The 24,545-nt window shown below is 42.2% G+C and overlaps 1 protein-coding gene and 1 pseudogene across 23 annotated transcripts in view; one reads left to right on the forward strand and one right to left on the reverse strand.

Moving 5' to 3' along the window:
- The first annotated feature begins 1,261 nt into the window (after window positions 1-1,261).
- On the forward strand, window positions 1,262-10,831 carry LOC109865025 (glutathione peroxidase 3-like; annotated as a pseudogene). The gene is made up of 5 exons (XR_002251523.2): window positions 1,262-1,610; window positions 3,793-3,943; window positions 5,748-5,865; window positions 6,874-6,973; window positions 9,712-10,831. The product of XR_002251523.2 is annotated as a glutathione peroxidase 3-like (transcript).
- tnip1 (TNFAIP3 interacting protein 1) overlaps window positions 10,831-24,545 on the reverse strand; it is a 52,147-nt gene continuing 38,432 nt past the window's right edge. For 6 of the 22 annotated variants that reach the window (XM_031798484.1, XM_031798486.1, XM_031798483.1 and 3 more), the window contains 9 exons: window positions 24,252-24,317; window positions 22,679-22,810; window positions 19,016-19,144; window positions 18,790-18,933; window positions 17,748-17,873; window positions 17,431-17,514; window positions 16,705-16,824; window positions 16,273-16,363; window positions 10,831-13,297 (listed from right to left, as the gene is read on the reverse strand). In XM_031798484.1, the coding sequence (XP_031654344.1) occupies window positions 13,233-13,297; window positions 16,273-16,363; window positions 16,705-16,824; window positions 17,431-17,514; window positions 17,748-17,873; window positions 18,790-18,933; window positions 19,016-19,144; window positions 22,679-22,810; window positions 24,252-24,317 (957 nt within the window). In that variant the 3' untranslated portion in view covers window positions 10,831-13,232. Of the gene's footprint in view, window positions 13,298-16,272; window positions 16,364-16,698; window positions 16,918-17,430; window positions 17,515-17,747; window positions 17,874-18,789; window positions 18,934-19,015; window positions 19,145-22,678; window positions 22,811-24,251; window positions 24,318-24,545 lie in introns of all 22 variants that reach the window. The other 16 variants (XM_031798473.1, XM_031798475.1, XM_031798472.1 and 13 more) reach the window with 3 other exon arrangements.

Here is a 24,545-nt window from a genome sequence, read left to right on the forward strand (position 1 = left end):
TTAAAGACCTGGTTTAGGAACCAAACTCTATACAGGTTCAAAACCCCACATGTGCAGATTGTCAATATTTGTCTTTATATCATCTACAATACAGTTCTCAAATGTGAATTAAATCTGGAGAGAAACATATCTTGTATGTATTCCAATCTGCTTTAAGGAGATACGCATTTGCAATGAGAATGTTGTGGTAATATTAGGTCAAACTTAAGTATAACATTTTCTAAATGTTCTTGAAATGCTCTGAGGACCTCCAAGACAAGGTAAAATGTATATTGCGTGAACCTCAATGGTATATTTTTGCAAATATGCTATGAACGTCGTTTAAACGGCATTTCATTCTTACAACATTAAGGGAATGTCATCACAACTAAGCATATTTTGTATTTTGGGAACACATCTCTTGTAATGTATACCCACACTGTTCCGACAACCTGTCGAAATGTTCTGGGAACATTTAAAGATCTCAGAAAGGCTGTTCTGTCAACATTGTAACATCTAAGAAATGGTTTGTGCACCCTGACGTCACGGCCACTTGACTGTTTTAGTGTTATTGGGAACCTATCGCTTGTCATATCCCCACAATGTTCCCACAATCTAAAGAAATGTTTTAGGATTTTAAACATTTGTCTAAAAACATAAGTCTAAAATACATTAGAATGTATTTTTTTTGCAACCTAATAGCAACATTGTAATAATCAGCACAGCTGGACAGTTTCTTTTGTTTTGGGAACATATCTAGTTGTCATGTCCACACTTTCCCACAACCTAACAAAACATTCTGGGAACCTTTTAAAGAACTGACCAAATGTGTTCTGGGAATGTTCTTGTAACATCAGGTGAATGTTTTTTGCATCCTAAAAGAAGCAATGTAGAATAATCTGCTCAACTGGACAGTTTTTGTTTTATGAGAACATTTGCAGCAACCTAATGAATGTTCTGGGAACTTTCACTGAACCAATTTGGGTTTGCTGGGTAGCCAGCTGGAGGCTCAGCTCACCATGGTAACAGCAGAAAACTGTTACAGAAAATGTAGCCCCCCCCTCCCAACACATGGTAGTTTATTTAGTAGAATTAATCAATTGCATCATATTGTAAGTGCACTATCATTGCCACATCAAACATGATCATGATAATGATGACAGACATCAGATTTATAAAAAATAAAATTAAAAGGTGTACTATCACCCTCTTTTCTCCCCAATTTCGTGTCAAAAGGCAGTCATTTGTCAGTGTGTGGTGACAGACTCTTGATATCTACTCTACCATTTGTCAGTGTGTGGTAACTGACCTGTCTAGGTGTCTATCTACTCTGTCAAAAGGCAGTCGTCAGCACGAAACCCAGTGAGAGAAGAAAAAACCCCATTAGAGACTGGGCTCTGGATTTGTATTGGCTGAGAAGGAAGTGTACGTCAGCTTGTTGTCATTGCGTGGAGAGGGATAAATCATGCTGGACAGATTGTAAACTACATCCTTGTGGAAGGAAAAGGAGCGGACATACACAGGTCCTTCTCACTGTCACGATGCGGGGCATGCAGGAGAGTATGTGGGTCCTACCCCTGATACTACTGGAGCTGTTACAGCACTGGGCTGAAGGCGACTCATTCAGTCAGGTAATTCCTGCTGTAAATTGATGAATATATTATATAGCCTAGTTATATTACGATTGATACAATATAATTTCATTTGAAAATATGTCTGCGATAACTAAATTGCGACACAGGCTAATCTTTTACATTGTGGCATATTTGCTTTATCGTTTCGGTGTATTAAAATATTATTCTGTTTATTTCACAATCCAGTGCGTGTTGTTCAAATAGAAATAATCAATCTGGGAACAAAACTAAATATTTACCTATGCTTGGAGCGTCACGCGAACCATTACGCAAAACGCGCCTGGTATTTTACTATCAACATTTGTAACTTGAGTCTGATAATTATCTGTACAAAACAGTTAATCTGATAATACTTGTGGAATATAAAAATACTTGCTTGATATTCACTACCGTTCAAAAGTTTTGAAAGGTAGTGTATATTTTCTAGTTTCTTTGCACAAATGCAACAAATTTCTATGAGAAAACGGAAATGGTCTGTTTATTTAATTTTAGTAGATGCTCTTATTCAGAGAGATCTAAAGTAGGGAGTGCATACATTTCCATAGAAATCAAACCCACAACACCGTGCGCTACCAACTGAGCCACGTCATCACATCACAAACTACTTGATGTCTCAATGTAATCAATTACTGTATTGGTCATTGTTTTTATCTCCATGGTGATAGAAAGTCTACAGGTACAAACCTAGATGATCAGCCTATGTACAATACAGTAATGTACATTTATTTTAAGCGGTTTGTAAGGATTGTAAATTAATATGGCACAAAAAGTGATTATTTGATCAAAACTTTTTATTTTTTTATTTGATGTGGATGTTTTGTGTTTTTGGTTTAAAAATTGTTTTGGTTTATTTAATTCAATTTATGAGTTTTGTGTATTTATTCATTGTATTTTCATCTTAAAATACCTGATTTCTTCTTATCCCTTGCGCAAATAACCTAGAACTGTGTCTGTCCAGAGCTCACTCTGGCAGGGAAACTCTGAGGGCCCAGAATAGTTGATACAACTTTACAAGTTCATTCCACTGCAGATCGGTAGAAATGTTAAGATAAATTGTAAATTGACACTCCACATGAAAAAGGGTTGGTGACTCCTGGTGTAGCCTATTACCCACACCTTCAGGAGCATAATGACAGGTGGGAGGAGGAGGGTTTGGAATATATCTTTTTTTGTTCTGGTTATCTTGATCTCTTGCTCCCTCTTTGAGTCATTTGTGTGTCTTAATTATTTCATCAAACAGTGTGCTTAAAGCACATGTGTCCAACTCAATCCATAGAGGGCCAAGTGTCTGCAGGTTTTCACTTTTCCCTTGTAGTTGATTGATGAATTAAGGTGACTGATTAGTAAGGAACGCTCATCACCTGGTTGTCTAGGTATTAGTAAGGAACGCTCATCACCTGGTTGTCTAGGTATTAGTAAGGAACGCTCATCACCTGGTTGTCTAGGTATTAGTAAGGAACGCTCATCACCTGGTTGTCTAGGTATTAGTAAGGAACGCTCATCACCTGGTTGTCTAGGTATTAGTTAGGAACGCTCATCACCTGGTTGTCTAGGTATTAGTAAGGAACGCTCATCACCTGGTTGTCTAGGTATTAGTAAGGAACGCTCATCACCTGGTTGTCTAGGTATTAGTAAGGAACTCCCCTCACCTGGTCATCGAGGTCTTAATCGAAAGAAAAACACAAAAATCAGCAGACACTTGCCCCTCCTCGAAATGAGATTAACACCTCTGGCTTAAAGCATCAGACAAGCTTAGTGCATGTAGTTGATTTTATAAAAAACACATAGGTTGGGTCTATATATGAAAAAATACACATTTACAAATTTAGACCAATCAATTGGTTGAAAGAACAGACGACTCTCGGTTGACCAATATGTATTTTAAGCGGGGACAGCCCTAGACAGATAAATATGATTTATTATGTAAAACAAGTAGAATAATAGTGCTTACATTCTTGGTCTACAAGACTAGAATGGTAAACATCACTATTGGATGTCATTGATTAGTTTAGATTTTTTGTTGAAGATTGAAAACTGCATCTACATGAATTTGGCCTATTTTCTGAGACTAACAGCTGATCGCACCACAAAAAAAGCACATGCATACATATACAGCAGAGAATATGCATAAATGTTTAAACGTGTGTGTGTGTGTGTGTGTGTGTGTTTTGATCTTCAGGTGTGTGACCCATCAAAAGATGGCACCATCTATAACTACAATGCTAAGACCCTGAATGGGAGTCGTTCAGTCTCCCTCCGTGAGTACATGGGGAAGACCGTCCTCTTCGTCAACGTAGCCTCTTACTGAGGACTCACCTTCCAGTACCTGGGTAAGACTGTCTGGCTTAAGACTAACAGTAGGCTAACAGTTGAATTAGCTAACAGTAGGCTGACAGTTGAGTTAGCTAACGGTAGACTAACAGTTGAATTAGCTAACAATAGGCTGACAGTTGAGTTAGCTAACGGTAGACTAACAGTTGAATTAGCTAACAGTAGGCTGACAGTTGAGTTAGCTAACGGTAGACTAACAGTTGAATTAGCTAATAATAGGCTAACAGGAGAGTTAGCTAACAGTAGACTAGCCCCACGCTTAAGCTTGGGCGACATACCGTTGGTATGATTATTATATATTTTTTTTTATATATATATTTTTTTGTGCTTTTAACCTTATTTCTCCCCAATTTCGTGATATCAAATTGGTGGAGAGGAGAGGCGAAGTTTGAGAGCCACGCGTCCTCAGAAACACAACACTGCCAAGCCGCTTTGCTTCTTGACACACTGCTCGCTTAACCCGGAAGCCAGCCACACCAATGTGTCGGAGGAAACACCGTCCAACTGATGACTGAAGTCAGCTTGCAGGTTCCCGGCCCACCACAAGGAGTCACTAGAGCACGATTGGGAGAAGGAAATCCCGTCTGGCCAAATCCTTACCTAACACAGACGACACTGGGCCAATTGTGCACCGCCTTATGGGTCTCCCGGTCACGGCCTGCTGTGAAACAGCCTGGGATCAAACCCGGAGCTGTAGTGCCTCAGCCCCGCCTCGCCTTGCAGGGTCTGCGTGCTACGCCAATTCTTATAATTGTAAGAAATCTAAGATGTGTCAAATAAATTATCAGGGCTCCTGCTATGCATTTGGTTAACTAACTTGCTGGCTAAGTGGCTAGATGTCAAGATCAAGCTTCTTGGTTACAGCAGAGACATTCAACCCCCTCCTGGAACAAGATCCCTGTTGCCTAAATTGTTTGTTGTTTTTTTATACCGCCTCTTGTGTAGACATTCGGTATACCCTGGTAAGGTACAGAAACGTTGAGACGGTATGAACATCTGGATACAGCCCAACCTTACCCACACTTAGTTTACCCTCAAAACCCCACAACCTGATTCACTGTAAATCCCTCTTACAATGAGCAGGTCCATGCATAGACTGACAGGCTTGACTGACAGACAGGCCTAGATTCAATCAGATCAAGCGTTAACCGGCGTTAGCTGACACCCACATAACTAATGTTTTGGCAGTGACGGAGGTGGAACTGCATTGGAGCTGTCAAAATCAGTGAGCAGCTGTTCTTGTGATCGTTGTCAGGAAGCCACACCCACCTCACTTGAGTTTGCAGTCAGGAGGGAAGTGTAGGCCATGTAGAAATAATGACGCTCACAATTTCTATCAGCCTAATGGAGGTGTAGATTACATCTCCCATTCCAGTGTTGACTTGTAAACAAAGGCTGCGTGAGATTTCTGTGAATGCAACTCCGTGCAGCCAATGGCAATGTCCGCTTTAGGTACAATGCCGGGAGTCGCTTTTGGATTTGACAGCTCTAACGCAGTTCCAACTCCGACATCCCAAAACAACCCGTAATCCAGTTGTCGGCTAAAGTGGATCTGATTGAATGAAGCCCGTAAAGCACTCTTCAACAAAGAGAAAGAGGCCAGTCCATATGTGACGAGAAGAGGAAGAACTATAGTGTACGCCCTACTTAATGTACGTTGTTTTGAAATCTGATTTTGTCCTCAATTTACCCAAGGGTTTATTATGTTGTCATTATACAACTTTTAATCCATCAGTGTGTGTGTGTGTGTGTGTGTGTTTGTGTGTGTGTGCGTGTGTGTGTGTGTGTGTGTCATCTAATCAGAGTTGAATGCACTACACAAGGAGATGAAGGATTATGGGTTCACCGTTCTCGGGTTCCCCTCCAATCAGTTTGGAAAACAGGAGCCAGGAGAAAATCATGAGATTCTGGCCACTCTAAAGTAAGTATTGTTTGTCTCAGAGATCCGTTAACATGAAAAAAAACATACGTCATTAAACTGACAGATTTTGATGGGGAATTGTGTATTATGCTAATTAGATGGGGCACAGACATCGACCTTAGGGGGTAAAAAAGACAGTGGTGTAATGTATACGATATACATTACCAATGTTTTATTACATAGGGGAAATAAACCTGACACTTGAAACTAATCAAATCAAAAATCATATCAAATTTCAAATGTATTTATATAGCCCTTCGTATATCAAATCAAATCAAATTTGATTTGGGGCCCTGGTCAAAATGTATTTATATAGCCCTTCGTACATCAGCTGATATCTCAAAGTGCTGTACAGAAACCCAGCCTAAAACCCCAAACAGCAAGCAATGCAGGTGTAGAAGCACTTAATCCAATTGTCCTGCATGCCTGAATGCAGGGAACAAGACAGCAATACTTCTGTCAATCAATAGAGCTTCTTTTAGTTTGGAAAAGAACATCTAAGGAGCGATATACAAATCCCTAAGGTATAACCCACTCTGAGAAACATATACAACGTTCCTATGGTATCTGGTCCCTCTAGCCCACCCTAGACTCTACTCCTGGCCAGTTTAAACCCCATGTATACCAGACTAGAAACCCTGGTTTCACCAGTGTCCGCCTTCAGTATATTTGGGTTTATAACCTGAGTTGTTAACCTCTCTAGTGAAAGCAGAGATTGTATGTATAACAGGCTGTGGTGTTGTGGTTCGTGTTCGTGTCACATAGTCGATCTATCTAAGGCAATAGCTCAGTGAGTGAGGCACCCATTAAAAAAGGTCCGTTAAGTGGCTCAAAAGCATGTCTAGGCAATGGTTGTGTCCCAAATGGCACCCTATTCCCTAAATAGTGCACTACTTTTGACCAGAGCCTCATGGGGTCCTGGTCAAAAGTAACACACTATATAGGGAATAGATTGCCACTTGGGAAGCACACCAGTGATAAGCGTATCTATCTCTCCTTGGGTTCCAGGCATGTCCGACCAGGAAATGGATTCGTTCCAAACTTCCTGCTATTCCAGAGGGGGGATGTGAACGGAGACACAGAACAAGGAGTCTACACTTTCCTCAAAGTAAGCAAGTGATTAGGGTTGCAAAAATCTGGGGACACACCCAAAATGTCCAGGTTTTTACAGAAATCCTGGTTAGAAGATTCCTAGAATCACGAGGTAAAAAAAAGCAAGAAATCCCAAAAATCTCCAACCAGGACTTGTGGAAAACTGGAACATTTAGGGATGGGCCATCCTTCATGTGATTGCTGTTGTCATCCTAGTCTACAAGGGGTCAATAACCCTTTCTGGGCGACTTACTTCCCATTATAATCCTGACTAAATTCTTGGACAGATACTATGTGGAAGTGACAGTTGGCAAAATCACACTGTAACAGATATGCAACTGGGTTACACAGAGTGGGAATTATATCATGACATTCAGGGGGGGGATGAGACTATTGGGTGCACACCAGTTTTTAATAGGCTTATTAGTAAAGACGTGTCATTTAACAGTAAAAATGTATGACATTTTAATGTGACATGAACACAACCAGTTATGTTTTCATCTGATTGTAAAAACAAATAACTTAGTAGGCTACCTGCCGCTGTACATGTGTGTCCACTTCAAAATAATTACAGCACCCAAACAGTGCACTGTGCATGCGCCATTTTGACGAATGGAAATAGACTATCTGTTAAAAACAGTGTAATGACACTCGGTGATTGTCACTAGGCCTACTACAGTAGGTGTATCACGGATACCAAGGGAAGCCGTGCTTCCCCAAAAATGTTTTTTTTTAAATATATAAAAATAAAGTATAAACATTTTCTTCTTCATTAATTACCTTCAATTAGCAAGTGGCTTCTGAAAGGCTAATTAATTTGAGTCCATTGGAGGAGATCTACAGTTGAAGTCGGGAAGTTTACATACACTTAGGTTGGAGTCATTAAAACTCGTTTTTCAACCACTCCACAAATTTCTTGTTAAATAGCAAACTATAGTTTTGGCAAGTTGGTTAGGACATCTACTTTGCGCGTGACACAAGTCATTTTTCTAACAAGACAGATTATTTCACGTATAATTCACTGTATCACAATTCCAGTGGGTCAGAAGTTACACTAAGTTGACTGTGCCTTTAAATAGCTCGGAAAACTCCAAAAAATGTAATGGCTTTAGAAGCTTCTGATAGGCTAATTAACATCATTTGAGTCCATTGGTGGTGTACCTGTAGATGTATTTCAAGGCCTACCTTCAAACTCAGTGCCTCTTTGCTTGACATTGTGGGAAAATCAAAAGAAATCAGCCAAGACCTCAGAAAAATAATTGTAGACCTCCACAAGTTTGGTTCAGCCTTGGGAGCAATTTCCAAATGCCTGAAGGTACCACATTCATCTGTACAAACAATAGTACGCAAGTATAAACACCATGGGACCACACAGCCGTCATCCTGCTCAGGAAGGAGACGTGTTCTGTCTCTTAGAGATGAACGTACTTTGCTGCGAAAAGTGCAAAACAATCCCAGAACAGCAGCAAAGGACCTTGTGAAGATGCTGGAGGAAACAGGTACAAAAGTATCTATATACTGTGTCTTCTATCCACAGTAAAACAAGTCCTATATCGACAACCTGAAAGGCCGCTCAGCAAGGAAGAAGCCACTGCTCCAAAACCGCCATAAAAAAGCCAGACTACGGTTTGCAACTGCACATGGGGACAAAGATCATACTTTTTGGTCTGATGAAACAAAAATAGGACTGTTTGGCCATAATGACCATCGTTTTGTTTGGAGGAAAAGGGTGGAGGCTTGCAAGCCAATGCGCACCATCCCAACCATTAAGCACGGGGGTGGCAGCGTCATGTTGTGGGGGTGCTTTGCTGCAGGAGGGACTGGTGCACTTCACAAAATAGATGGCATCATGAGGTAGAAAATTATGTGGATATATTGAAGCAATATCTTATGACATCAGTCAGGAATTTAAAGCTTGGTCGCAAATGGGTCTTCCAAATGGACAATGACCCCAATCATACTTCCAAAGTTGTGGCAAAATGGTTTAAGGATAACAAAGTCAAGGTATTGGAGTGGTCATCACAAAGCCCTGACCTCAATTCTATAGAAAATTTGTGGGTAGAACTGAAAAGGTGTGTGCAAGCGAGGCGGCCTACAAACCTGACTCAGTTACAACAGCTTTGCCAGGAGAAATGTGCCAACATTTTACCAACTTATTGTGGGAAGCTTGTGGAAGGCTACCCAAAGCATTTGACCCAAGTTAAACAATTTGAAGGCAATGCTACCAAATACACTCAATTTGTATGTAAACTTCTGACCCACTGGGAATGTGATGAAAGAAATAAAAGCTGAAATAAATCATTCTCTGTACTATTATTCTGACATTTCACATTCTTAAAATAAATAAAGTGGTGATCGTAACTGACCTAAGACAGGTAATTTCTTCTAGAACTGTTCTAACACTGTCTTCTAGAACTGTTTTAACCCCGCCTTCTAGAACTGTTTTAACCCCGCCTTCTAGAAGTTTTAACCCGTCTTCTAGAACTGTTTTAACCCTGCCTTCTAGAACTGTTTAAACCCTGCCTTCTAGAACTGTTTAAACCCTGCCTTCTAGAACTGTTTTAACCCTGCCTTCTAGAACTGTTTTAACCCTGCCTTCTAGAACTGTTTTAACCCTGCCTTCTAGAACTGTTTTAACCCTGTCTTCTAGAACTGTTTTAACCCTGTCTTCTAGAACTGTTTTAACCCTGTCTTCTAGAACTGTTCTATCCCTGTCTTCTAGAACTGTTCTAACCCTATAACCCTGTCTTCTAGAACTCCTGCCCACCGGTAGGGGACAGCTTTGGGAACCCCACCAACAGGCTGTTCTGGGAGCCCCTGAAGATGAACGACATCAAGTGGAACTTTGAGAAGTTCCTGGTCGGACCGGACGGAAAGCCCGTGATGAGGTGGTTCCCCCGGGTCACAGTGTCTGAGGTTCGGATGGACATCATCAAATACTTCAATCAACTCTTATCCCAGTCCACCCAGCAGAACATTGACTAAGGTTTTACTGTGGTTGTGTCCCAAATGGCACAGTATTCCCTATGTAGTGCATTACTGGAAATTCATTACATAAGGAATAGGGCGTCATTTGCGACGCAGCCTGTGTTGTCATCAGGGCTGGGGTCAAATTCCATTTCAGTTGAGTAAATTCCTGAATTGATATGGAATTCATTCCATCCCCGATAGGCTGGATTAGATTTTTTTTTTTAAATAGATTTATTAGAGATCGCTCCTTTAGATACATGAAATCACAGTGGAACGGTTTCCAGGGTTCAGATTAAACTTCTTTCTAGACTAAACAGCACTTTCAAATGGAAATCCTCCAATGACTATGCTTCAAATTTTAATTTCAGGAGTAGGCTTAATCTGGATCAGGAAAACCAAAATGGTCCTACAACACTTTTTCCCCCATCCTTTTCAACCCCCCCCCCCTCTTGTAAAAAAAACAAACAGACAAGCCATACAGAGTAGAAATCAGTTGATGGTGGTACTGGGTAAGGGTTGTAGGTCATAAAGGAGGTGGCATGTTATATGAAGGTGAGGCTTGAAAACAGTGATTCTGTGGTGCCAAGCCTGAGTTCTAGGGTCCAGGCCAGTCCTTCAGTGCATTCAGGCTGGGCCTGGTAACCCTAGGAGCCATGCTACCTCCTCGTCCTGCCACCCAGACCAGATGCCTAGTTATCCACTGCTTCTGCCTGACTAATTCATGTCAATAAATCACATCAATGCAACATGGAGCCAACTTCTTCCTGTAAACGATGATGCCCTGTGGTGTGTGGCCATTCACATGCTTTCACAAAATGTCCAGGTCAACAATGTTTTGTTAAAGAGAATCTGTTATTTTTAAGTCAAAAAAATAAAATAAATAAAAACTTTAATTGAAAATAAACAGACATTTAGGATATGTTTATTAAGCCAGTCAAATAGAAAAAGTCTCATCACATCAGTAATGTGCTTTTGCCTCCTGCAAAAACTCCAGAACTACAAACCAGAAAAAGACAACCGCCAGAGGAAAACAAAGCATTCCTTTCAAAGTGCAATTCAACCTTTAAAACATCACCATTCAACTATTGGACCATTCCGGAATCGGTCTTTTAAAAGAAAAGACTGTTCCAACTATTGGACCATTCCGGAATCGGTCTTTTAAAAGAAAAGACTGTTCCAACTATTGGACCATTCCGGAATCGGTCTTTTAAAAGAAAAGACTGTTCCAACTATTGGACCATTCCGGAATCGGTCTTTTAAAAGAAAAGACTGTTCCAACTATTTACAGTGAACATTGTGAATAAAACACCCATCTTTACCAGCAGTCTGAATGAAACAAAACACAATAAGGATTATAACACGATACATTTTCAACCCTATATAGCTTTGAGTTATTGGTTTGATTCAGGAGGAGACACAGAACATTAGTTCACCATCAAATCACACATCGGGAGGATTGGAGCTCTAGGGTAGTGACCAATCCCCCCCAAAAAATCAACCCCTCGCCCCCTAACCTCTAGACACTAGTCGACATAAAGCATTGGCAAGGTATAAGCAAATACGGTAACAATAAATCCACCTTGTCGTACAAGGAGTTTTCATTGTTGCCATTTTGCCAACACCTATCCAATCCTCTCAGATCAACAGAAGTACCTGGGGTAAAGGTACGTGGCTGGGAATTCAAGCCCGGCTCTGTTGACAGTGTCAAAGGTTCACAGGACTGTCGGGTAGATACTGTAGATAGTATGGAGCTGCTGGTCTGAGAGGTGCATTGAGACAGAAGCCAGCTGAGTCAGGAATGGGACCCAAATGGCACCCTATTCCCTATATAGTGCACTTCCTTTAACCAGAGCCGGGAGAGCAAGGGTAATGCACTATACAGGGAATAGTGTGCCATTTGGGTAACAGTCCCTGTCTGGCGGAGGTGGTTTATCACTGGGCTGTTACTGAGGTAATGGCTGACTGACTGAACCTTAGGGGTTAGTCGAGTCTCGGTTTTAAAATCGCTTCATTTCCTCACCTCTGACTGATGCAAAAAGGACATGACTGACAGGCTAAATCAATATGACGGAGACCAATTGTACCCTGTTAACGCGATATAAATTCACATATTAATGCACTTACAGCGCCTATACTGACCATACTGCTAGCGGAGCGCTCAGGCAGGCTAACGTTTAACGTCACCAGAACAGGCCTACACATTACAGTAGTACTAACTGTCAGCAGTAGGGAAGGAAGGGAAGGAAACGAGACCAGGAAAAGGAAGCCATTCAAGACTATTGGGGCAAAGCCTGGGTACACTACGACCAATGACCCAATTCTCCACACATGACTGGACAGCTTTGTGGGTAAATATGTTGAGGATGGATATAGATATATATATAGGAATCGATTATCAAATATTTAACCCAATGAAATCAAAGCAAAGGTGCATTTTTGGCCAATCAGGTGCTCGTGAGGGTGTGTGTGTGTGTAACGAACATACGATGTCAATAGCTACAATATATTGGGAGTACACTAACATAGAAAGAACAGCATTACTAAAGACAAGTGATTCACATTTAGTTAATGCAACCATCAAAACAGTAGATTATAAATAAATGATCAATAAATCACCACAGCCATGTTTTTGTGGCATGATATACCAGCTAAATTCACATCCCAAGTTTGATGTGTTATAACGATCACTTTATGAACAGTTACACTTATAGTACAGTTCTAGAACACCAATGGTACTGGAAAAACAAAAGAACCACGGTTACGCTTCTATGAATCCAATTCCAAGGCAATTTATCTATAGAATTATATATCGTTGGAATGAATACAAGTAGGATTGGATGTTATTGACATGGGAGAATGGACCCCTTAACCCTACAAGTAACAAAACTGTTTGTAAAAAATAAAATAATAATATTTGCAGTGGGACGATCGCCAACAGCTGATAATCATATAGGTATATTGTTTTAATATCATCATTTCAACCTATTACACAAAATGACTTCAGTTCCTGCATAGAATCATTTAAAGCAGATATTGAATCTCCCAAAAAATAATACGAGGTTAAAAAAAAGAAACATCTAAATGGTAATATTGATGTATTAAATTTCTGAATAGCGAAAACAGTGTTTGTCTCACAAGTAGGCTTATAAAAAGGCAAGTATAAACAACATTACAACAGGATATCTACAGTTCAGTAGGAAAATTATAGTTCAAATCACACCGGGTCAACAGAAAAGTGATTCATGCTTCTACCACCCAGCTGGCTCCATGGTGAGGCAACGAAAGAACCAGCGGTGGTGAGGCCCTTAGTGCTTTCCAGGGTCAATATTCTGTCGCTCTCTTTTTACAAACCCAGTTGCTGTGGACTGATCTATAGACAAGAGTAGAGGAAAAGGTTTGTTTAACATCTCATTGATCACACAATCAGCCACTCAGAGAACAAAAGAAAGAGAGAGAGAGAATGGGGAAAGCAAAAATAGACCATTTGTGAATGGATGAGAGAGAGGGAAGAAAAAAGAGTGAGAGATTTGCAAAAATAAAATATGTTTCCCTGGTAGGGTTGCAAAATTTTGGGAACTTTCCCAACCAGAAATCCTGGTTGGAAGATTCAGGATTTCCTGCTGATGCAGCCTTATTCCGGGTGACCTTCAAACCAGGTGTGAAGGAAAATAGTTTGTGCGTTTATAATAACCAATTAAACTGGGTTCATGCAAGTGACTGAATGATCGTGCGTGGGAGGAATCCTCACTATTAGTACCTGCAACTTGGCAGTACGCACAGAACATTGTTTTGAGAACGGAAAGGGATCTCTCAGATTCAAGATCTCAGCTTGGAGAGAAGAAGCCTCGTGAGGTATTAGTCGGTCACATGCATGAACCAAATGTTAATGAATTATTTATGAATAATGAATAAGCTAAAACAAGCAAATATATATTGTAAGCAGTACAGTGGTTCTTCCTTTAAAGGTTTTGAGCTTATGCTGTGAATGATTGTGGTAAATTGCGTAATTCTGGCAACAATGGCTGACACTTCAATAACGTGCCATAGAATAATGCAGCACCCTGCAATCTGTTCTGCAGTACACTGCTTTTTTTTTAAAAGGAAGAACCACAGTATATACACAGTACTTTCGGAATTTATTCAGACACCTTCACTTTTTCCACATTTTGTTACGTTCCAGCCTTATTCTAAAATTGATTAAATTGTTTGTTTTTTTACCCTCAATTTACACCCAATACCCCATAATGACAAAGCAAAAACTTGAGTCTTCTTGGGTATGACGCTACAAGCTTGGCACACCTGTATTTGGAGAGTATCTCCCATTCTTCTCTGCAGATCCTCTCATGCTGTCAGGTTGGATAGGAAGCGTCGCTGCACAGATATTTTCCGGTCTCTCCAGAGATTTTTGATCGGGTTCAGGTCCAGGCTCTGGCTGGGCCACTCAAGTACATTGAGACTTGTCCCGAAGCCAGTCCTGCATTGTCTTAGCTGTGTGCTTAGGGTCGTTGTTCTGTTGGAGCAGGTTTTATTCAAGGATCTCTGTACTTTGCTCCATTCATATTTCCCTCGATCCGGACTAGTCTCCCAGTCCCTGCTGCTGAAAAACATCTCCACAGCATGATGCAGCCACCACCATGCTTCACTGTATGGATGATGCCAGGTTTCCTCCAGACGTGACGCTTGGCATTCAGGCCAAGTAGTTCAATCTTGGTATCATCAGACCAGAGAATCTTGTTTCTCATTCTCTTAGAATCCTTTAGGTTCCTTTTGGCAAACTCCAAGCGGGCTGTCATGTGCCTTTTACTGAGGAGTGGCTTCCGTCTGGCCACTCAACCATTAAGGCCTGATTGGTGGAGTGCTGCAGAAATGGTTGTCCTTCTGGAAGGTTCTCCCATCTCCACAGAGGAACTCTGGATCTCTGTCAGAGTGACCATCGGGTTCTTGGTCACTTCCCTGACCAAGGCCCTTCTCCCCCGATTGTTCAGTTTGGCCAGCTCTTGGAAAAGCCCTGGTGGTTCCAAACTTCTTCAATTTAAGAATTATGGAGGCCACTGTGTTCTTGGGGACCTTAAATGCTGCAGAAATGTTTTGGTACCCTTCCCCAGATCTGTTCCTCGACAGAAGGAACAGATTTGCTCTGACATGCATTGTCAACTGTGGGATCTTATATAGACAGGTGTGTGCCTTTCCAAATCATGTCCAATCAATTGAATGTACTACAGGTGGACTCGAATCAAGTTGTAGAAATATCAAGGATGATCAATGGAAACAGGATGCACCTGAGCTCAAGTTGTAGAAATATCAAGGATGATCAATGGAAACAAGATGCACCTGAGCTCAATTTCAAGTCTCATAGCAAAGGGTCTGAATACTTATGTAAATAAGGCATCTGTTTTTAATAAATTAACACATTTCTAAAAACCTGTTTTCACTTTGTCATTATGGGATATTGTGTGTAGATTAATGTGGGACATGTTTGTTTATTTAATCCATTTTAAAATAATAATAAATAATAAAATAATAAATATATTTATTGTACCTTTATTTAACCAGGCAAGTCAGTTAAGAACAAATTCTTATTTTCAATGACGGCCTGGGAACAGTGGGGTTAACTGCCTTGTTCAGGGGCAGAACGACAGATTTGTACCTTGTCAGCTCGGGGGTTTGAACTTGCAACCTTCCGGTTACTAGTCCAACGCTCTAACCACTAGGCTACCCTGCCGAGGGGGGCCTCAATCCAAGGAAATTGACCCCATCACCCAGAAGATATGTGAGATGATTCCCCAGCAGTTTTCCCCTCTCCATAACCCCTATGATGACGACGGACAACACAACCCACCAATATTTAGTAAGCATAAATAACTGGCAAATATCGATGCCTATAATGCATGTTAAAAGTAACTTTAAAGCTATTTCACTACAATGTTACCATTATGTGGCCCTTTATAGCATGTTGCATAACATCATCATTCGTGTTTGGAAGTGGGGGATCCCAAATGACCAAAATGGGCTGCAGCAGCGTATGTTTTTTTTAGCTTAGTTTGCCTAATTGTGTTTTTAACATGCTGTGTATGTGTGTGTATTTATGATAGATTCACTCCCGTTAATAGAAGTTGAATCTTTATTATGATGACAGTGTTACCCTACTAATTAGATTGTACAACCCAGAATGAAGGGTTTGAAGTGATGACATGTCTGGTTTTGTGTTGATTTCCCTTAATTTAAAAGAAGTATAGAACCTTTTGATTACAAGCTATAATCTAAATGGCAATTTCCACGAATTTTGGAAATGTTTCCAGAAATGTTCAACCCTTTTTCCATTGGCCATAAGTTGTGTCAGCATACCTGTGTTCTCTGGAGGTGGTCTGGATCCTTCCCCTGCTCCGGGTCCCCTGGAGCCTCTGGGCTGGGGAAACGATTGCTGCCACGGTGTTCCCTGATGGATCAAAGCAGAACAGAGAGAACAATGTCAGTCAATCACATGTTATTCATATAGTCCTTTAAGTTAAGTCCTATAACTGTAATCCAAAATTGTCACAAAGTGCTTTACAGTGACCCGGCCGAAGCCGCCAAAGAGCAACTAGCTGCTTACTGGCAAGGGGGAAAAAAGCTCCTCTGTCAGCAGCTATGATCTAAGAGTAGCGGCTAGGGGTCCATTTGGGATTAGGTTACCATATTCACTAGGAACCAAAAGGACCGAAATGGGGACAGACTACCTGAACTAGGAAGAAACACGTATTTATTTCCCCGCTGATATATTGTGATACGGACCCTTACCGTTGTGAGGGGTGGGAAGTCGCCACGTCCCGGTGGCGCTACGCTTCCGGCAGAAACTGTTGGGTTGGTGGGTATCCTGGGATGTATTGGCCAGCCGTCCAGCCCTCCTCCTGGAGCCACCTGCACAAAGGGACCACAGTAGGGAGGGCTCAGAGGGCCATTCATGGTGCCTGAGGAGGGGTCTGAGGTACGCCTCTCCTGCTGCTGCTGGCCCTACCAGGGAACACAGGGACACACACCTCGGTAACCCCGGTCAGAGCAGAGTAAAGCAGGGCAAGCAGGCAGGTAGAGGAAGCACAGCACCCAGTCACTTGGATCTTATGCAACAGATCTAGTTGATCTACGTCTGGAAATACAGAGGGGGTTGTTTCCAGGCAGGCAGAGGAGTGTTGCACTAGTTTGAGATATAACTGTTGTAAAGCACAGCCCTAGTTGGTGCTCCTCAAACAGATTGGAAGGGAAGCACAGCACACAGCCATTTTTACTCATCTAAATCCATCCTATTGCTGTCATTACTTCAAAAGAGGGTCTAAGTGCTAGGTGAAACGAGACTGATAGGTTTACCACCACAGCCATGTGAAGACAAGCCCCGTCTGTCTGTTGGACTGAGGGGTTAGCCTATAACACCTGTGCTAATTGACTAGGTTCACCACAGCCATTTGAAGCCAAGCTAAATCTGTCAATAATGGGAGGTGAGAAGGGACTGAGGCCCGGTGACTACAGTACCTGTTTATGATGCTGCATCTGTAGTCTCTCCAGCTTGCATCTCTCTGTTCTCTCTCTCTGACACTCATTCTGGGCCTGGTGAAGCTGAGAGGAACAAACCAACTCAAATTTATGAACACACATCAGGAAAACCCACACATGGGAGGTGGAGGAGATGAGAACCTCCCTATTCAATGCAAACTGCTGTGAAACAGTCTGTGTCCCAAGTGGCACCCTCTTCCCTATACAGTACACTACTTTTGACCAGGGCCCATGGCATTGTGCACTACATAGGGAATAGGGTGCCATTTAGGTCACAGCAGAAAGCAGCTCCTAACCTGATTGGTGAGGTTGGTCATCTGACCCTGCAGCCTTTCCACCTGTCTCCTCAAGTCCTCCTTTTCCTCGTTCATTCGTTCCCTGTCGCTCCGCTCTTTCCTGAAGTCCTCCTCAAAGATCTTCACCTGAGAGAGTAGATGCAGGACGATTACCTCGGATACTAAGTTGGTGAGTTCAACTTTTTTTCGGAAGACCTGGGACACCAGGTACGTGAATACAACAGGTGTAGACCTTACCGTGAAATGCTTACTTACAAGCCCTTAACTCTATTTCTTGAAGTGCATTGTTGGTTAAGAAAATTACAAAATAAACTAACAATAATGAGGCATATACACAGGGGATACTGTGTCAATGTGCAGGGGTACAGGTTCCTTCCTAGTATAGAGGTCCTGGATGGCAGGAAGCTTGGCCCCAGTGATGTACTGAGCCGTACGCACTAGTCTCTGTAGCGCCTTACGGTCAGATACCGAGCAGTTGCCCTACCAGGCAGTGATGCTCTTGATGGTGTAGCTGTAGAACTTTGAGGCTCTGAGGACCCATGCCAAATTGTTCAATCTCCTGAGGGGGAATAGGCGTTGTCGTGCCCTCTTCACGACTGTCTTGGCGCTGCACTACAGCCCTGTCAATGTGAATGGGGGAGTTGTTCTGGCCTCCTTTTCCTGTAGTCCACGATCAGCTCCTTTGTCTTGCTCACGTTGAGGGAGAGGTTGTTGTCCTGGCCCCATACTGCCAGGTCTCTGACCTCCTCCCTATAGGCAGAGTGGGTCTAGGGTTTCTGACATAATGGTGTTGTGAGCCATGACCTGCCTTTCAAAGTATTTCATGGCTACAGACGTGAGTGCTACGGGGCGGTAGTCATTTAGGCAAGTTACCTTCACGTTCTTGGGCACAGAGACTATGGTGGTCTGCTTGAAACATGTAAGTATTACAGACTCTGTCAGGGACAGGTTGGAAATGTCAGTAAAGACACATGCCATTTGGTCCATGAAATATAGCCAATCACTGAACTGGATCAATTAGATCAGAAAGTGTCTGACTGACCTGTTCCATTAACACTGCTATCTGGGTGAGCAGCTCCTGCCTCCTCAAGTTACTAGGCCCATCACCGTGGTTACCGCTGGCGCCCTGGACCGGTGGCTGCTGGGAGGAGGGGGGAGGGTGCAGATTCAAGGCCTCCTCTAGAGCCTGAAGGGTGGCAGGGGGAGAGAGAGTAAGTTAGATAACACACACACACAGTACACAGAGTGTACACACACACAGTACTGACCCTGTTGAGGCGTTGTATCTCTTTCTCCTGGTACTCTCTCTGTTTACTGAGGGGCAGCAGCTGATCCTGCAGGTAACGAACCTTCTGCTTTAACTCTGTGGTCTCAGAGTTCAGACACTCCTTCTCCCCCTGAAAACACAACATACAACATTGGCACAACCTGCTTCAACTCCACTGTTTCAGAGCTCAGTTTAAAACCAGACTGAAGGATGTGAAAGTTCCATGTGTCAGAGACTGTCAGGTTAAAGTTCACCTGACGGTAACCTAATGGTGACCTATCAATAACGATGATATCATAGGAAAACATCATCCTGGCATGTTTTTGAAAAAAGGTCAAATGTCACAGTAGCTGACGTTTTTCTCGTCTTCTTTTTTTCAGTCAATGTGAAAAGCTGTGTCAAGAGGGTTGACGTTTTTCTCCTTTGTCTCTCTCCCGCTACCTCCTCTTCCCTCCCTCCTTTCACCCCTTTGTCCCACTCTCCCCCTCTTCTCCTTTCCCTTCCTCAAACCTGTCTGTTGACCATCTCTCAACGTCAGCAAGACAAAAAGAAGCTGATCGTGGACTACAGGAAACGGAGGGTGGAGCACATCCCCATCAACGGGGCTGTAGTGGAGCGGGTCGAAAGTGAAGTTCCTCGGTATCCACATCACTAAGGACCTATCATGGTCCGAACACAACACCGTGGTTAAGATGGGCACGACGACGCCTCTTCCCCAGCAGGAGGCTGAACAGATTTGGCACGGGCCCTTAGATCCTCAAAACATGTTCTACAGCTGCACATTGAGAGCATATTGACTTGCTACATCACTGCTTGGTATGCCAACCGCTTGGCATCCAATCATAAGGAGTTAGAGGGTAGTGCGTGCATCCCAGTTCGCTCTGCTACCGCACGGCAAGCGTTACCGGAGAGCCAAGTCTGGGACCAAAAGGCTCCTGAACAGCTTCTATCCCCCAAGCCATAAGACTGCTGAACAGTTAGTCAAATGCCTACACGGACTATTTGCACGGTCTCTCATGCAACGGCTCTATGTACACTCACTGGACTTTACCCACACATAATGCACAACACCCACGCTTATGCTACCGTTTATTATCGATCCTGATTTTACCAAGTCACTTTAACCTGTATCTACACCGTCTTCAGGAAGTATTCACACCTTTTGACTTGTTTCAGCCTGAATTTAAAATATAGTACATTTAGATTGTTGTCACTGGCCTACTCACTCACACACACACACACACAATCATGTCTAAGTGGAATTATTTTTTAAACAAATTAAATGAAATATGAAAAGCTGAAATGTATTCAACACATTTGTTATGAAAAGCCTAAATAAGTTGTGTGCTTAAGTTACATAATAATAACTTAATAACTTAAGCAAATAATAGTATTTAACATGATTTTTCTACCGACTACCTCATCTCTGTACCCCACAAATACAGATAATTGCAAATGGTTTTCAGTCAAGTTGTGATTCAACCACAAAGACCAGGGAGGTTTTCTAATGTCTTGCTAAGAAGGGCTCCTATTGGTAGACAGGGACAAATAAAAAATGAGACATTGAACATCCCTTTGAGGTGAATTTATTACACTTTGGATAGTGTATCAATACTCCCAGTCACTACAAAGATACAGGTGTCCTTCCTAACTCAGTTGCCGGAGAGGAAGGAAACCGCTCAGGGATTTCACCAAGAGGCCAATGGTGACTTTAAAAACAGTCCTGAGTTTAAATGGCTGTTATTGGAGAAAAATGAGGATGGATCAACAATTTATTTTTATTTTTTACCTTTATTTAACCAGGCAAGTCAGTTAAGAACACATTCTTATTTTCAATGATGGCCTGGGAACAGTGGGTTAACTGCCTGTTCAGGGGCAGAACGACAGATTTGTACCTTGTCAGCTCGGGGGTTTGAACTCGCAACCTTCCGGTTACTAGTCCAATGCTCTAACCACTAGGCTACGCTACGCTGACTATTGTAGCTGGAAACGGCAGCTTTTTTACAGAATATCTACATAGATGTACAGAGGCCCATTATCAGCAACCATCACTCCTGTGTTCCAATGGCACGTTGTGTCAACTAATCCAAGTTTATCATTGTAAAAGGCTAATTGATCATTAGAAAACCATTTTGCCATTATGTTAGCACAGCTGAAAACTGTTGTTCTGATTAAAGAAGCAATTAAACTGGCCTTCTTTAGACTAGTTGAGTATGTGGAGCATCAGCATGTGTGGATCAAATCAAATAAATGTTTATTTGATTACAGGATCAAAATGGCCAGAAACAAATAACTTTCTTCTAAAACTCGTCAGTCTATTCTTGTTCTGAGAAATGAAGGCAATTTCATGTGATAAATTGCCAAGAAATTCTAGATCTCGTACAATGCTGTGTACTACTCCCTTCACAGAACAGCGCAAACTGGCCCTAACCAGATTAGAAAGAGGAGTGGGAGGCCCCGGTGCACAACTGAGCAAGAGGACAAGTACATTAGAGTGTCTAGTTTGAGAAACCGACGTCTCACAAGTCCTCAACTGGCAGCTTCATTAAATAGTACCCGCAAAACACCAGTCTCAACATCAACAGTGAAGAGGCGACTCCGGGATGCTGGCCTTCTAGGCAGTTCCTCTGTCCAGTCTCAACATCAACAGTGAAGAGGCGACTCCGGGATGCTGGCCTTCTAGGCAGTTCCTCTGTCCAGTCTCAACGTCAACAGTGAAGAGGCGACTCCGGGATGCTGGCCTCCTAGGCACAGTTCCTCTGTCCAGTGCTCTTTTGCCCATCTTAACATTTTCTTTTTATTGGCCAGTCTAAGATATAGTTTTTTCTTTGCAGCTCTGCCTAGAAGGCCAGCATCCCAGATCGCTGGAAGCTGAAATTCGATGTCCTGCAAGGCCAGACCAGGGGACAGTACATTGGCTATTCTATAAACCAAAAGTGATAACGAACAACAGCCTGATTCATGAAAGGACAGAACCACTGGAGCTAGTCGTTTTACAAATGATGCTGATAGACCAGGGGAGAGTGACTGTCACTTCTCATTGAAGCCATGAACTTCCAGGCTTCCCATGGTACTGTAGGCATAGTTTTCAGAAAACAGAATCCCCATTATAGTGAATGGGAAAACAGCTATTCGTGGTCAATCTTGAGAGAATCATATTTTTTATTTATTATTATTATTATTATTATTATTATTATTATTATTATTATTATTATTATTATTATTATTATTATATATAATAAAATAACTGCACACAGAAGTTACAAGGATAATTCAGTTGCTACTGGTAGCCTAGCAATACCTCGCTCGGCCCTCAACTTGAGATAATCAATGAGAGTGGGTAGCACTGAGCTAGCCTACAACGTCACTTCCTGGAGTAGCTTAATCTGTGCATGTTATGTCTACATAAATCTATGACTTCCTTGGCTTCAAATGCACTATTGAGTCCATTCATATACAGTCATTGTGACAAACAGACAGGTGAGACACTCAATGGACCGTGGCTGAGTGGGCTGGAGCAGTTCTCTTCCACACTGACACACATGTGTTCCCAGCAGTGAGGACCGCACACACACACACACACACACACAGCAAAAATGTTGTTGGGTTTGTATACGTCTTGAGGACATGGTTGGGTCTGTACTAGGTTTCTGTCTGTTCTCACCTGTACGTTCTCAATCTTGGACTTGGCGAGCAGCAGCTTCTTATCGTAATCCCGCTGCCTCTGTTCTCGCTCCGCCTCCAGCTCCTGCACGGCCTTCTGGGAGTCCGCCAGCCGCTGACGCAGGTCTGTGATCTGATGTTTTTTTCAGACAGTTTTAAAACAGGGGGTATTGGTGTCTTTTCAATGAGACAAACAGGTCAACATTCTATATAGAGATGATTGGAGTAGCAGAGAAAGTAACTGTGTTAGAGCAGGTCTATGCAGTTACACAGGGCTGTGTTAGAGCAGGTCTATGCAGTTACACAGGGCTGTGTTAGAGCAGGTCTATGCAGTTACACAGGGCTGTGTTAGAGCAGGTCTATGCAGTTACACAGGGCTGTGTTAGAGCAGGTCTATGCAGTTACACAGGGCTGTGTTAGAGCAGGCCTATGCAGTTACACAGGGCTGTGTTAGTGTATAGACCCACAGACAATATATGTTGAGCGGTTTGGGGGGTTTAGATTCTACGGTAATTTCCCCTCAGTGTTGTTGTCACTGAGCAAATTTCAGGTCAACTAAGTGCAAACTTGAACGCTGTGAAAATTCTGTGCAACTTCCAGGGTCGCGTTTACTGTGAACACTAAGGCTGTACCTGCTTTAAGTTAGTTATAACTAGTGTTACATGGTATACTGGTACCACGGTAATATCACAGCACCAAAACGTCATGATACCAAACATTTTAGAATACCGTAGTACCGTTTCATATGATACAAACTTTTTCCAGCCTTACCGATCTAAAAGAACCTGCTGTCCCTTGTTTTAATAAAGTAGCCTTACCGAGCTAAAAGAACCTGCTGTCCCTTGTTTTAATAAAGTAGCCTTACCGATCTAAAAGAACCTGCTGTCCCTTGTTTTAATAAAGTCAGTTGAATTGAAGCAACAGCCTCTAGTCTCTTGTATGCGCCGTTCCAATAATAACCAATTCCCTTTCATGCTCATGACATGTGTGCCAGCTGTACTCAATTGAATTTACCACAGGTGGACTTGAAGTTGTAGAAACATCTCAAGGATTATCAATGGGAAAAAAAGATGCAACCTGAGCTCAATTTCGAGTCTCATAGAAAAAGGTCTGAAAACTTAAGGTTTCTGTTTATACATTTGCCCCCCCCCCCCCCCCCAAAACAACAACCTGTTTTTGCTTTGTCATTATGGGATAGCGTGTGTAGATTCAAATACAAACAAACAAATTAATAATAAGTCAAGGGGTCTGAAAACTTTACGAACGATGTGTAAACACTGCAGAGTAAACGAGACTGTGCCTCGGGTCACTGTGTGTAAACGAGACTGTGCCTCGGGTCACTGTGTGTAAACGAGACTGTGCCTCGGGTTAATATGTGTAAACACTGCATAGTAAACAAGACTGTACCTCGGGTTACTATGCGTAAGCAAGACTACCTCAGGTTACTATGCGTAAGCAAGACTGTACCTCAGGTTACTAATGTGATTTACATCAAGTTACTATGAGTGTTTTTAGATCATCTCTTCTGTATTCCGTGTGTGTGTGTGTGTGTGTGTGTGTGTGAGATAACGAACCTTCTGTTCAAACTGTGACTTCATCGAGTTCCACTGGACATCCCACTGCTTGTTCACTTCCAGTACCTGTTATCATCATCATCATCATCATCACCACAACGGAAATATGACTGAAACCAATACGTCATTTATACATTTTTCACAGACTTCCCAACAACGAAACAGGACACCTAAGCAAGTGTGCGTTTCAAAATGGCACCTTATTTCCTATATAGTGCACTACTATGTATGGACCCTGGTGAAAAGTAGTGCACTATAAAGAGAATAGGGTGTTATTTGATCTGCATCTAGAAA

This window comes from Oncorhynchus kisutch, linkage group LG19 (assembly GCF_002021735.2).
Source record: "Oncorhynchus kisutch isolate 150728-3 linkage group LG19, Okis_V2, whole genome shotgun sequence".
NCBI lineage: Eukaryota > Metazoa > Chordata > Actinopteri > Salmoniformes > Salmonidae > Oncorhynchus > Oncorhynchus kisutch.